The sequence below is a fragment of the Pipra filicauda genome, unplaced genomic scaffold, assembly GCF_003945595.2.
Source record: "Pipra filicauda isolate LSUMZ 115617 unplaced genomic scaffold, ASM394559v2 scaffold339_size799093_pilon, whole genome shotgun sequence".
Lineage (NCBI taxonomy): Eukaryota > Metazoa > Chordata > Aves > Passeriformes > Pipridae > Pipra > Pipra filicauda.
Genome location: NW_024104464.1, coordinates 543,074 through 556,131, shown reverse-complemented (window position 1 = coordinate 556,131; position 13,058 = coordinate 543,074). Strand labels below are relative to the sequence as shown.

The window sequence follows — 13,058 nt, the reverse complement described above, 5'->3', positions numbered from 1 at the left end:
TAGATGCCCGGGGGGGTTGCGGGTGCTGGGGGGTTGCGAGTGCCCGGGGGGTTGCGGGAAGTGGGGGGTGCAGAGGCGGGCAGGGAGTTTGCGGGGTGCGGGTGCCCGGGGGGGTTGCTGGAGTCGGGGAGTTGTGGGTGCCCCGGTGGGGTTGCGGGAGGCGGGGTGTGCAGATGCCAGCAGGGAGTTTGCGGGGTGCAAGTGCCCGGGTGGGTTGCTGGAGGCGGGGGGGTTGCGGGTGCCCCGGGGGGGTGGGCGGGAGCCGGGGGGTTGCGGGAGGCGGGGTGTGCAGATGCCGGCAGGGAGTTTGCGGGGTGCGGGTGCCCGGGGGGTTGCGGGAGCCGGCGCGGGGGGGCCCCGCAGCCAATGAGTGCGGCGCGGGGGCGGCTGCGTGCGCGGCCGGCGGCGTGTTGCAGCCGGGCGGCGTGTGCGGGCCGGAGCGGCGGGCACGCAGCGCCTGTCCTCGCACCTGCAACCCCTTCCGACCCCCTTCCCCCCCCCTTTTTTTTTTCTTTTTGGGTTTTTTTTTCCCTCCCCCACCCTTCGGTGCTTTTTCCGTGTTTTGTTTTTTTTTTTTTTCCCCCCCTTCCTTTTTCCTTCTCCCCCCTTCCCCCCCCCCCCCCCCCCCCACCTTCCTGCGCTTTGCTCCGGGAAACGCTGGATTTTAAACCTCTCCCCGCCCGGCAGTGAGTGGGGAAGGAGGAGGAAGAAGACATGGCCCAGGCCAAAATGCACCACCCCGTCTCTTGGGTGATCTTCGCCGGGATGGCCGCGCTCCTCCTCTCCCAAGGTAGGGAATGCCGCGGGGGATGCAGCCCGGGCGGGCGGAGGATGCGCGGTCCCACGGCAGCACCCTCTGGGGGGCCGAGGAGGGGAAAATCCCCCCCAGAGCGGGGACGAGGATACCCCAGGGCGGGAAGAGAGCTGGGAGAGGGTCTCCAGCCCGCTGTGAAGTTGCAGGGGGTGCGGATGCGGGTACGGCGGAGGAATTCCCGGTGCACCGAGCTCGAGGGGGGGGTTGGCGGGGTGGACACTTCTTCCATGGCGTCCTGATTATTTTTGGGGGTGCAGAATGACTCTGCCATCCCAACATAATTCCTGCAGGATCAATGCATCCAACAGGCTGAGGGTCGGGGGGGTTCGGGGTTCCTCCGTGCGTCCCCCCGCCTTTGCTTTTCCAGCAAGGTCGTCCGAAAAACTCGGTGCAGCCCCGCTCCTGCCGGGCTGGGAGTTGGGAAGTCCTTACCCTGCCTGTCCCGGATGAGCATGGCTGTCCCCCCACCCGGGGGATGGTGCTTGGAGGGGAGGGGGGGCTGTGCGAGGGGAAAAAAAAGAGCAAAAAGCAATGGGAAAAGGCGCGGGGGGAAGCGGCGGCAGGAGCCAGCCCCATCTGGCCGGGAGCGCCGAGCCTGTCAGCTCGCGTTAGGCTCCTCGCAGCCATCTGGAGGGGCTGTGGGAGCGGGGTTTCCTCCGTGGGAGGAGAGGATGGAGCCGCATCCTGCCCCGGGCCGCCGCCGGAGCTCGGGATGCGCCGGGGGGATGCGCCGGGGGGATGCACCGGGGGGATGCGCCGGGGGGATGCACCGGGGGGATGCACCGGGGGGATGCTGCACCGTGCGAGGCGGGCGGCTGGTTCCCGGGGCTCCGGTGCGGGATGCAAGCGCTCCTCGGGGGGATGGATGCACCCCCGGGTGGAATGCAGGCACTTCTCGGAGCATGGATGCACCCCCGGGGCGATGCGAGTATTCCTCGGAGGGATGGATGCACCCTCGGAGGGGATGCAAGTATTCCACAGGGAGATGGATGCACCCCCGGGGGGGGGATGCAGGCACTCCTTGGAGCATGGATACACCCCCGGGAGGATGCAGGTATTCCGCGAGGGAATACTGCACGCCCGAGGGGGATGCAGACACTCCTGGCGGGGGAGGATGTAGGTTCCTCTGAGGACGGATGAACCCCGGGGGGGTCGATCCCTCTCCAGGGCCGGATCCAGCTGCCTTTGCGCTGCTCCGAGGGCTGGGAATAGGGTTTGGGCACCGCCGTGCCCGGCTCAGCCCTGCCTGATCCCACCAGCCGAGGTCTCTGCAGCAGCGTTCGGGTGTGCTGTGCGGGGCGGGGGGCTGAGGTGTGAGCAGGGACAGCGACCGGACATCTCCCACCACAAACTTCTCTCTCCTGGGCACGCTGGGCCCGCTCCGGAGAGCCGCCCGTGCGGGATCCACCGGCGCGGGCTGCTTAGCATGCACAGCACACCCCGCGGCCCCGCTCCTCTTCGCCTTCCTCCCGCTCTCCCTCCTCTCCTTCTCCCAGGGTTGCTGCTTCCTGCTTGGCCTGCCGGCATCCCTGCATCCCGGGGGCTTCCCTGGGGCTGGGATCCCCGGCCCCCTTGGCTGCCCACCTCTGCGGGGTTGGGGCTCCCCAGGAGGGGGATGAAGCTACCCCTTTCCCTCCTCACTCCCCCTGCCCAGAATTTGTGCTTCGTTGCTTTCATTATTTCATTATTTTATTATTTCATTATTTTATTATTTCATTATTTTATTATTTCATTATTTTATTATTTTTTAATGCTTGCTTTGGGGCTTCTGCCTTGGCTTCCTTGCAGTCTTATTCCCTGCCTCTGGTCATCTCTCCTGCTTCCTCTCCCTGCTCCCTTGAAAGCTTGTGGATCAGAAAGCAGTTGTTTTTTTATTTCTTTCTTTAATATTTTTTTAATTCTCCTGGGCAGCAGAGCCGGGGGGAGGAATGTGCTGCCTCCCCAAGCCTAAAATCCCCCAATTCTCTGCCTTGCAGAAGTCCCTGAGTCACTGCTGGGATGAGGAAAAACAGGGATCCACCTTGTTCCATGGTCTGGGGGGGGACCTAGGGCAGAACCATGGGGTGCTGGGTGAAATATTGCACAGGGCAGCCTTTGGCAGCAAAAACCTTGGGCCTTTTTTGAGCTGGGAGATACTGGAGGGAAGAAGTCCCTTCTTGCATAATTGTATTTAAGAGTCATTAAAAACTAAAAAAAACACCTAGCAAAAATAATTTTGAATCTTGGCACAAACCTTTTAAGGGAGTTTTGAGAAATTTGGGGTCATTCACCTCAAAGGTAATATAAGAAAATCAGCAGTAATGTTCTGCTGCTTCATTAGTTCTTCTGATATTCACAGTATTTTTTGGAATATTTAAGTTTTCTCCTTTCATGTGTCCAGAAGTGGAGCTGGTTTGTGTTGGAAAATGTGAAAATTATTGTCCTGCAGGAAAAACCTGTGCTTTGCACAAACCTCCTCCAAACAGCTCCAGAGACATGTGCTGCCCTCTGCAGCAGCCCATCCATCCTCCAGGTCATTTCCCTATTTACAGCCAAACAAACAATAAGAAAAGTGGTTTGTGAGTGTTCTCGAAAGGAAAGCAGAGCGTGAAGTGGGTAATTCAGAAGTGTTTGACCACCTGCACTTGTGCAAACATCTGTAGGTCCTCCAAGTCCTGCAGATTCGCTGTCGGATTTGTGGAGTTGTGGCCCTGAAATGGGAGCTGTTGAGTGTTGTGTCCGTCAGGAAGGAACCCTCTGAGCCCTGGAATGTCCAGAGTGGTTGGAGAGCTGTTGGGTGTTGATGCTGGAGAGCAAGGCCAGGGAGCTTGGCTTGGATTCTCCATCCCCTTGGGAATGAGCTGGAGGTGTCCATTGCATCAACTCATGGAAAAGACAGAGGTCCAGCCACAAGTTGGGAAGGGTGGAGGCTGCAAGGGCTGGGATGGCCCCGGGCGTTGGGAAGTGAGTGGCTGTTTGGCAACACAGCTCTCATTGTGTGTGCTCTGTGTCCTCTGGGGGAGTTTTAAATAGCAGCAAGGAAAATCCTGGATATCCCTAAACGGGGACCCAGCAGCAGCATTTTCTCTTCCCTCTTTCCCTGTTTGAAAGGAGAGGGGTGGTCTTGCATGTGCCTGGTCTCCCTGACCCACACCCCACATGGAATCCTCGAGGAAGAGGCAAACCCCCCCCACCCCAGCAGTCAGGAGTGGGAGAGCCGAGGGAACTCTTTCCTCAGCCGCACAGAAAAGGATTAACCAGGCTAAAAGGTCATAGAAGATTTAGCTGGGCCTTTAGCATCAGTAAGCCAAGAATTATGGGAATTTGATTTACAAATTAGCATAAAGACCTTATTCTAATAAGCATGGAAGCTGAAATAGGTATGTCAAATAATAGCATACATCAACATCCTGCACGGAGCGTTCCTCATCCCAAAGAATTATTAGCTCAGGCGATGTGGCTGGGATGCAGATAATTCCCAAACTGAGACACAGGCTGTGCTGGTGTGTGATGGAAAGGCTGGATCTGGCCCGGAGACACATCCACAGGGAGGAGAGGCTGGGTATTTCCCCTCGGGAAGGGCAGGATTTGGGATCACCAGCTGGGCTGGGGCTACGCGTCCCAGAAGGACTTTCCCTGGGTGGAGGCGGGAGGGGAAACCTTCTGGCAGTTCCTGCAGAAGGGTAATTGCACTAATGAATGTGTATAAGAAAAATTAGGTGTATCGACATCTTTTTGTGAATCCCTGGATTTATTGTTCCTCGGGAAAAATATTAGATGTGGTTAATAGTTACCGTGCGGGTCAATAAAATGTGATATTCACCCCAACAGCAGAAAATAGCTATTTAATAGGTAATAACAGTAATAATCAATACCTCCACAATTAGATAACCCAGTTATATGCAGTACATAAAAGGAGGGGAATGAACTCCAGTTGCTGGATGGCCGGATTTGGAGTGTGGCTGAACATCCGTCATTCCCGTTAATTCCAGGCGGAGCCGTAAGCAGGTACCAGCACCTCTGGAAATCAGGCCACCACGTGGGATTAATTGGCTAATTTTTAAGCCTCAGTGAAGCAAACAGGAACCTGAGGAGACCTTTGCCACTGGAAAACAGGTTGTGTTGTGCAAAGCCCTGGGATGGCCCCCAAAATGTTTGGGATTTTGGGCTGGGCGGTGGAGTTGCAGGTGGGGTTTTCCACGGGAATTTTTGTGGGAGCATCCTTGCACTGAACTGGTTACACAGCAGAGGATTGGCAGGATATGGCAAGGAGTAAAGTTGTTGTAGTGGCTCTATCCAAAAAGTTGTTGTGTGTAGTGAGTAACCTCAGAGTTGTGGGGGACGTGGGCTGGAGTTGGTTTGTGTTGCAGCTACAACAGATTTAGGAGCTCCAGTTGTGGACTGGACATATGTGAGGTCCCATAAATGCTGACACATCTCAGGAGGTTGTTGTTTGCTGTTCACAAAATCTAAGTGTGAACAAGGTGCCTGTGGTTATTTAAAGTGGGAACACGAGGAGGCAAAAAAGCATCATCTCATATGTTCATGGCAAAGGTTTGGAGCTGCAAGTTAGACTTGGAGTTGAGCTCTTGGCTTCAAACAGGGTCCAAAATGAGCAAAGTGCTGGATTTTGGGATTCTATAGTGGAAGTCCAAGGTGGTGTGGGACTGCTCTGCCATTCCCACATTTGGGATGGGCCTCCCTGACTGGTCAAGAGGAAGTAAATACCATTTGGATAAGCAGGTGGGAGCTGTGAGCTTGGAAAAAACCTCCTCTGGTAAAACCAAACTTCTGAAGCAACACAGGGACCATCCCTCTGTACAAGACTTTGCTGCTGGATGCTCTGGAGGCTGCACCCGGTTTTGGGACATCCTTGTGCTTAGCAAAAGCTACTTTTTCTTTTCCATGGAGGCATTTTGACCAGCATGATAAATAACCCTGGCTCGTGGCTTTTCTGCCTTCCTCTGACGGAGACAAGCACAATATTGGAAGTTCCACAAGATTGGAACTGTCTGCTTTGTGTATTTTTCTTGCAGTTTTCACTTAAAAATACCCATATTGTGATTTCCCCCTCCTTTTTCCCCCCCATTTTAGTTTTTCCCTATGGGGAAAAGGTTGATCAGTTGACAGATCTGGGTCAGGTTGGTGAGCAGGGCTCGCTGTTTGCTGTGATAAAGCGGGATGGAGGTGGATGGGGAGAGCTCTGCTTCCCAGGCTGCTCCAGCCAGACAGAGGGGGGACACTCCAGCTTTCTCACAGCTTGACAAACACCTTGTGGGGTGTAACTATTTGGCCGTGCAGATCAGGAAAAAACCCTCATTTGTGTTTGGTTTTGCTTCCCAAACTTCAGTAGTGGCAAGAAAGGGCAAGATTTTCCTTGCTTGTTCCCCAGTTAAGGGTCATCTTTCAGAGCAGAGCTTTAAAGAGGGGGAAAATGATTTTTTTTAAGCATTACTGGTCATTCTCCTTTGATGGATGGTGACAAATCTCCCGTTAGACTCAGTGGGACCCAAACCTGATCCATCTCAGGTGTTCATGGCAAAGGCTTGGAGCTGCAGCTTGGACTTGGAGTTGAGCTCTGGGTTTCCAGAAGGTGCCAAAATGAGCAAGGTGCCAGATTTTGAGATTCTGTAGTGGCAGTCCATGCCCTGGTGCTGTGCCCCATGGCCAGCCAGCATCCTGTGCCTCAGCACATGGGGTTTTCATGCCTTTAGTAGCTTTTGTAGGCAAAAAAACAGGCTGAGAGAGCTGGGGTTGGTCAGCCTGGAGAAGAAAAGGCTCTGGGAGACCTGAGCCCCTTCCAGTGCCTAAAGGGGCTCCAAGGGAGCTGGAGAGGGACTTTGGACAAGGACCTGGAGGGACAGGACAAGGGGGAATGGCTTCCCATGGAGACAAGGCAGGGTTAGATGGGATATTGGGAAGGAATTCTTATCTGTGAGGGTGGGGAGGCCCCGGCACAGGTTGCCCAGAGAGGCTGTGGCTGCCCCAGCCCTGGAAGTGCTCAAGGACAGTTGTTTGCTCCAGACAAGGCTTGGAGCAACTTGGTGTAGTGGAAGTGTCCCTGCCCATGGCAGGGGGTGATGGCACTGGATGAGCTTTAATGTCCCCAAACCATTCTGGGATTCTACGAAAACTCAGGATTACAAGGAATGATCTCTCTGTCACTGCCTCCCCCAGGGCACTCCAACCCTTCCAACCCTTCCGAGGGTGCTGGTGCATCCTCCAGTCATCCCACCTCCGCTGCTCCTGGAACGTTTGGAGCCGTGGCCACCTCCCCCCCTGCTCCTTCCCGAAGCAGCACCTTGCTCTTGGTTAATAATAAATCAGAGGTGCTGCCTTTGCTGGGCTCTGCTCTCTGCCGCCAGGAAGGATATCATGGATTTTTGATGTGCTCAACAGTTAATATGTGTAATGCTGAAAGCTGTTGTAAATTAATTGACCCCTCGACCCCCTTGTCCTGTTGACTGTTCCCACTAAAGACAGTGTTCAGTTCTTGGCATCCTCACCCCCCCCGTTTTCCCTTCCTCCAGCTCCCACATGCTTCGCTTACTAATCAGGGGCAGCCGAAAAAGGAACTGTGGCTCCAAAAAGCTTTGTAGCAGCTGGGTGGGGAATCCAGGATCCCTGGTGGTTGGAGTATTTCCTTTAAAGCACTGATGGAAGCGGACACAGCATCCTCTGCCTTTCCATGAGGATGATGGGGACAGAGGGATGAAGGTGCTGCCAGGCTAAAAGGTCCTGGAGCAGCACTGAGGACCCTCTGGAGGTGGGTGGAAGGTGGAAGGATGTTCAGCACCTCGTGTGAGGCACCTGCTGAGCTCATACCAAGTGCTCACTGTTGGAGCCATGGGTCTGGCTTGGAGGAAGGATGGGAGCGGGTGGTCAGCTGGAATTTTATGGGAAATAACAGAAAAAGATCCCAGAATATCTCGAGTTGGAAAGGAGCATAAAGATCATCAGTTCCAACCCCTGCCCTGGGCTGGGACACCTTCCACTAGCCCAGGTTGCTCCAAGCCCCATCCAACCTGGCCTCGAGCACTTCTAGAGATGGGGTCTTTTCCTGGATATTGCTGAGCATGGGGAAACCCTGATTTAGGTTGGGAAGGAGCTTAAAAAACCACAAGTGCTCAGCCCACGGGGCCGGTTCTCATCCTCCCGTGACTCCCGGTGGGAGACAGCAGCTGCCGAGGAGTGGGAAATGCCACAGGAAATTGTGCAACATTAGCAACCAAGCAGAGTGTTTTAGGCTTTTCTGATTCCAAAATGAAGTGGAAAAGTACAATCGCAAATTCCCATTGAAAGTAAATTCTGGGAAAAGCAAGGATCGATTTTTTGAAGCGGTTTTTTTTTCATGTTCAGATTCGGAGCTTTATGTACCGAGTTGGGAAGTGATTTCAAACAAAACAGAAAGAGCTCCGAAGGCCACATTCCAGCACTATCAAAGAGCCTGGAGTCTCCAGCCTCGTTCCATTTTGTATTGTTATTTCTTCAAAACAGATCCTCTGCTAATGTTTCCATTTTACCAGAAACGGAATTCTTGATTTAAAGAACCGGTTTGAAAGCCAAACCTGACCCGCCTCGCTGGAAGCATGACAAGCCCTCGAAGCAAAGCAAGGTTCATTAATACCATAATATTCTCTCTCTTTTTAAGCGTTTTGGGCTTTTTTTTTCCCCTCTGGTAGGAGTTATCTGGTGAACAGCACTAAGCTCCCGGGTCGGTTTGGGTGGTTTTAGCTTTTATTCCCTTTCTGCAGGACAGATGGTATTTAGAGATCAGAGGGTGCCTCCGTTAGACTTTTAGTTTTCCAAAGTCAATTCCCAAAGCCAGCACCGGCGTTTTGATAGTGGGCCAAGGCACAGGAGAGCAGCAGGGCTGGCTGGCACGAGGTGAATTTGGATTTAGGATGAATGACATCTCTCTTAATGAAGCCCTTTCAGGAACAAAGCTGGCGAGGAGCAGGATCCATGATCCATTAGAGGCTGGGATAGTGACGGAGCCAAAACCTCCTTGTCATTGAGGACAACATGAAAAAAAAGTGTATTATTTATTGTTTACTCTTTGTGCCGCTTTTCTGCATGTCAGCGCTTCCCATTGTGTGTTTTGGGCTTCAAAACCTGACATCACATTAGACACCGTCTCCAAAGCCCCCAAATAATGCATATAAACTATGATTATTCCTTCTGATCCACTTGTGTTTATGTAAATGGCTGGAAAAGCGGTTTTCAGCTTATTTCGGGAGCTTAAGGGATTCATACCAAGCCTATTATTGAAAAATCAGAAAGTGAAAAGCAACTTCTGAGACAAGGAATTAGCAACTCAATGGCAGCGCGCGTTCCGCGGGATCCGGCTGCGCTGCGGATGGGAATTCCCTCGGGAGTCAAAAACCCAACACGTGGCAACAGGTTGAGGGGCTTTGCAGGGGGGGGGTTTGGAGTGAACCCAGAGGGGTGAGGGGCTGGAGAGGGAGTCGGGGTGCAGTCATTGGCGGTGGGATTGTGTCAGGTTTTGTGGTGGATGATGGGAGGGCATTGCTGCCTTCAAAATCCACCAGGCACCTGGGGATAACCCTGGCTCTGTGTCCTTCATCCATGAGTGGATCCTGGAAAGGGGCTGCCGGTGCTTGGCAGCACCTGTGTACCCCCAGTGTGGCTATTCCTGCTCCTTCCAAGCCTTTTCCCTCAGGAGAGGTGGGATGAGCTGCAGATCCTCTTCGGGCTCCAACCCCTTCCAACCAGCCCTGCAGCAGCTCATCCCTCCTCTCCTGCTGCCGTTTTTTTTCCCTGGTTCGGTCCCTTTCCCCCTTCCTTATGTTAATTTCCCACCTGAGCACCAAGTACTTTATAAATAGCAAATCTGAAATGAATTTCCTAGCAGCAATCATTATCTCCCTCGACAGCCATTAAACATTCACACAAGCAGAGCAAAATGACAAAGGGGATTGATTTTTACAGTATGTTGGGGGGGAGGCAGGAGAAAGGAAATATGTTGACAAGGCTTTTTTTTTTTTTCCCCCCTTATTTCCCCCTCTCTCCCCATTCTCCCCTCCCTTCCACATCCTCTGCCTTGCGGAATTTAAGATCACTCTTTTTTTTGGAGGGCGGGTTGGGAGGGGATTGGAGAGGGCGAAGTTGGAAATAAACGACCGTAAATTAAGAAAATAAGGGGAAAACCAAAAAGCAGCAAGCTCTGTTCCCTTCTTCCCTGGAGCAGCGAGCTCCATTCCCTGCTCCTCCAGCCCCTGGAAGCCTCGCTCCGATCCGTCGGCTGCGTACAACTGGTAAACATGAAGTTGGTTCTGTGGCCCCGGCTGTTGAGATGAATATGTCAGAGTTAATGCCTCTGAAGATGGAGGGGTGGGCTGGAGGGGAAGGGGGGGCCCCAATCTCGGAGCCTGCTCAGCAGAATAAATGTGTTGATGCAATCGTTGGGAGCCGCTGCCGAATGAGGCACTGTAGCTGAAAATTTAACTTTGATTTCAATTTTCATATTTGTCAGCAATAATTAGATTCAAGAAATGTTTTTGCCGCTGTTCTAAAATACTAATAAGTAGGAGCCTTTGTAGTCTGGCTAATGGAGCCTTTTTTTTCCTAGTGGGCTAGAAAAATTCCATTAAAGGGGAAAGTCATACTATATTACCATGCTTCAACATGCATTGACTCCGCTGCCACAGGAATATCTGTGCCAGGAAACAGTGTCCCTGCTTCCAGCTGCTGGAGAGTGGGCTTAGGATTGGTTGGGGCTTCCCAGGGAGCAGGGAAGGCTGGAGGGGACCCCCTACATCCAGTTGGCTGGGGGGTGATACTCTTTGGGGCACCAGGAAGCTTTCAAAGTGCCCATGGGATGATATTCCAGTGGTGGCCTGGCTCTCAGCCAGCTGGCTCCGGCAGGATTTTTTGGTGTTGCCATTTCCCCTTGGGTTTAAAGCCTTGGATCAATGAGGAATCTCCCCTTGGTCGCTCTGCCAAAGGCAGAGAGCCCCTTGTCTCCCTGCCCACCCTGTGGGGTGGGTTTCCTTGGCAGCTCATCCCAGGTTTTATCACGGAGCGATGCCGGCGAGGGCAGGGATATTAAATTTGCTGGCGATACACACAGCAAATGGGGGAAGCTCTAAGTTGTGTCATTCTCAAGTTACTTCAGCCTATTAAGCAAACAAAAGCACTTGTGGAGTGAGAAATGGAAATGGCCAACGCGGCCCGATTAATCCTGGATGTACAATTCCATTAATAAGCCAGCTTTTAATAGGTGGTTCTTTCCAGGAGCTGCTGGGACGAAGAATTGATGTATTCACTGTAATTGTATTGCAACTAATAGGATCGGGAGAAAATTGTATGGAGAACTTGTTCCTTTGCCACCATTTTCCAATCAGTTGAAATAATGCAGGAGAGCCCAGCAAGGTAATGAGACTTAAATCTAAACAGGAATATTTTTAATTTCCGTGCAGGGGATTTTGGCTTGTGCTTTTGCTTCCCCATAGAGTGAGCAGAAACCCACTCAGTGGGTTTCTACCCACAGCAGCGGGGAGGAGAAGCGCTGGAGGAAACGGGGATCCCAATCCCGATGGAATTGCCCAGTGGCTGGATTCTGGGGCTGCTGTCTCAGCTGGGTGCTGGGAGATGTGGCTGCTGGTGCAGAGCTGTGCCAGGTCTGGGAGCCTCCAGCCTCCCTTCTGAATTCTAAAGGGGTGTGTGTCTGGATGCCCAGGAACGGGACTGCCCCTCTGGCATCTCAGCCAGAGCTTTTGTTCCTGTCATTGGCAGGAGAGGAACCTTCCCCCTCCACAGTCGATGTGGTTCACTGGGAGAGCTCATTAACGAGCCTCAGGTCCTCGCTCCATTCATCCCATGTTTATTCAGACCCTCCATCCCAGGGCTCTGACACTTTGCTGATCCTCCCTTTCCAGCGAACTCCCACAAAACCCACCTCCTGCTCTGGGGGGCAAACCCCCCTGTGTGGCTGTGCCTCTGGGTCCCTGTGAGATGCAGGGAGGGATTTGGGCTTTAATCCCCGAGCATCTCTCCAAGAGCTCTTGAAATAGCCATACCCTTGGTACAACACTGCAAATCCCAGGCAGGCTGGGTGGCTCAGCACAGCAGTGCCTTGGGATGCAGATCTCCATAATATCCTTGCAATGGTGGAATAATGCACGTTAAAGCAAAGGAAATATTAACGTAGGAGCTGCCAAAATCCGTGTGGCCCCTGATTATTGCAGCTGTGGCTTTGCCAGGAGAAGTTTGCAGCCACTTTTGGTCTGTTCATCGCTGGTTAGGGGCTGTTTGTTTTTCACTCCTCCTCCCTATTTGTATGCAAGCTCTGACCCTGCTTTGGTAAAAGGCTAGAGAGTAAATAGAAAGGGGAGGGGGGAAAAAAAGGCAAGGAAAAAAAAATGAAGGCACAATTCAGCTCAAATCCCTGAGGGAACAGATGTGATTGCCTTCCAGAAATGGCTCCAATAAGGCCAGAAAGGAATATTGCTTTTATAGCTTTTGGGATATAAAACATTTAGAAAATGTGATTGAGTGGCAGTGCCTAATTTATCATTTACCCATTTCTCTATCCACCCAAACAGAGGAGTATCTTCAAATGGACTCACTGCCACTTTTTTTTTTTTTTGGCTTTTTGCCTCTTTCCTGTGTGTGACACACGTGAAAAGCCATGTTCCCTTGCACGCCCAGCCATGTGCATGCACACACAGGCACGTGTTCCCCCACGCTCCTGGCTCCTTGTCCCTGTGCCTGTGTCATGGATTTATCATCGTTCTGCTAAGCACTCAAACTCCTGTGGCTATTTATAATTAATGCTCAGAAACCTGCCAATCCATTTAATGACACTAGGAGGTCACGGCCTCCCTTATAGCTTCCCATTAATCATCATTAGAACAGTTCTGGGTTTTTTACGTTCTTTTTAAATGTTAATTCACCTTTATAATGCTGCTTTCAGCTCTGACTGCAAAGGGATACTCTGCAGTCACTCCAGACTGTCTTGCGAGTGTGTGCAGGTGAAAGGCGCAGTGGGACAATTGCACTTGATAAAGTCTCTTGGATATCTCCCGCTGGAATGAATTACACTCACAAACTCTGCCAGATGGGATTTCTTCACTGCCCTCTGCTGCCGGCTCCTCGCAGCGATGCTGGCGCAGCTCCCTCCCTCCCGGCTCCATCCCTCGGGTACCACCGAGCCCCTGGCCATCCCTCCTCACCTGCAGAGACCCCTGCGCTGCTGGGAACCGTAAAATCAGAGAATCCTGGAATGGTTTGGCTTGGAAGG

At 52.6% G+C, this 13,058-nt stretch overlaps 1 protein-coding gene across 1 annotated transcript in view; it reads left to right on the top strand.

The window, feature by feature from the left end:
• The first annotated feature begins 613 nt into the window (after positions 1–613).
• The window catches only part of LOC113982492 (protein CEPU-1), a 353,018-nt gene continuing 340,573 nt past the window's right edge, over positions 614–13,058 (top strand). Inside the window, exon 1 of the mRNA XM_027710757.2 lies at positions 614–790. Within this exon, the coding sequence (XP_027566558.1) occupies positions 715–790 (76 nt within the window). The 5' untranslated portion in view covers positions 614–714. The remainder of the gene's footprint in view (positions 791–13,058) is intronic.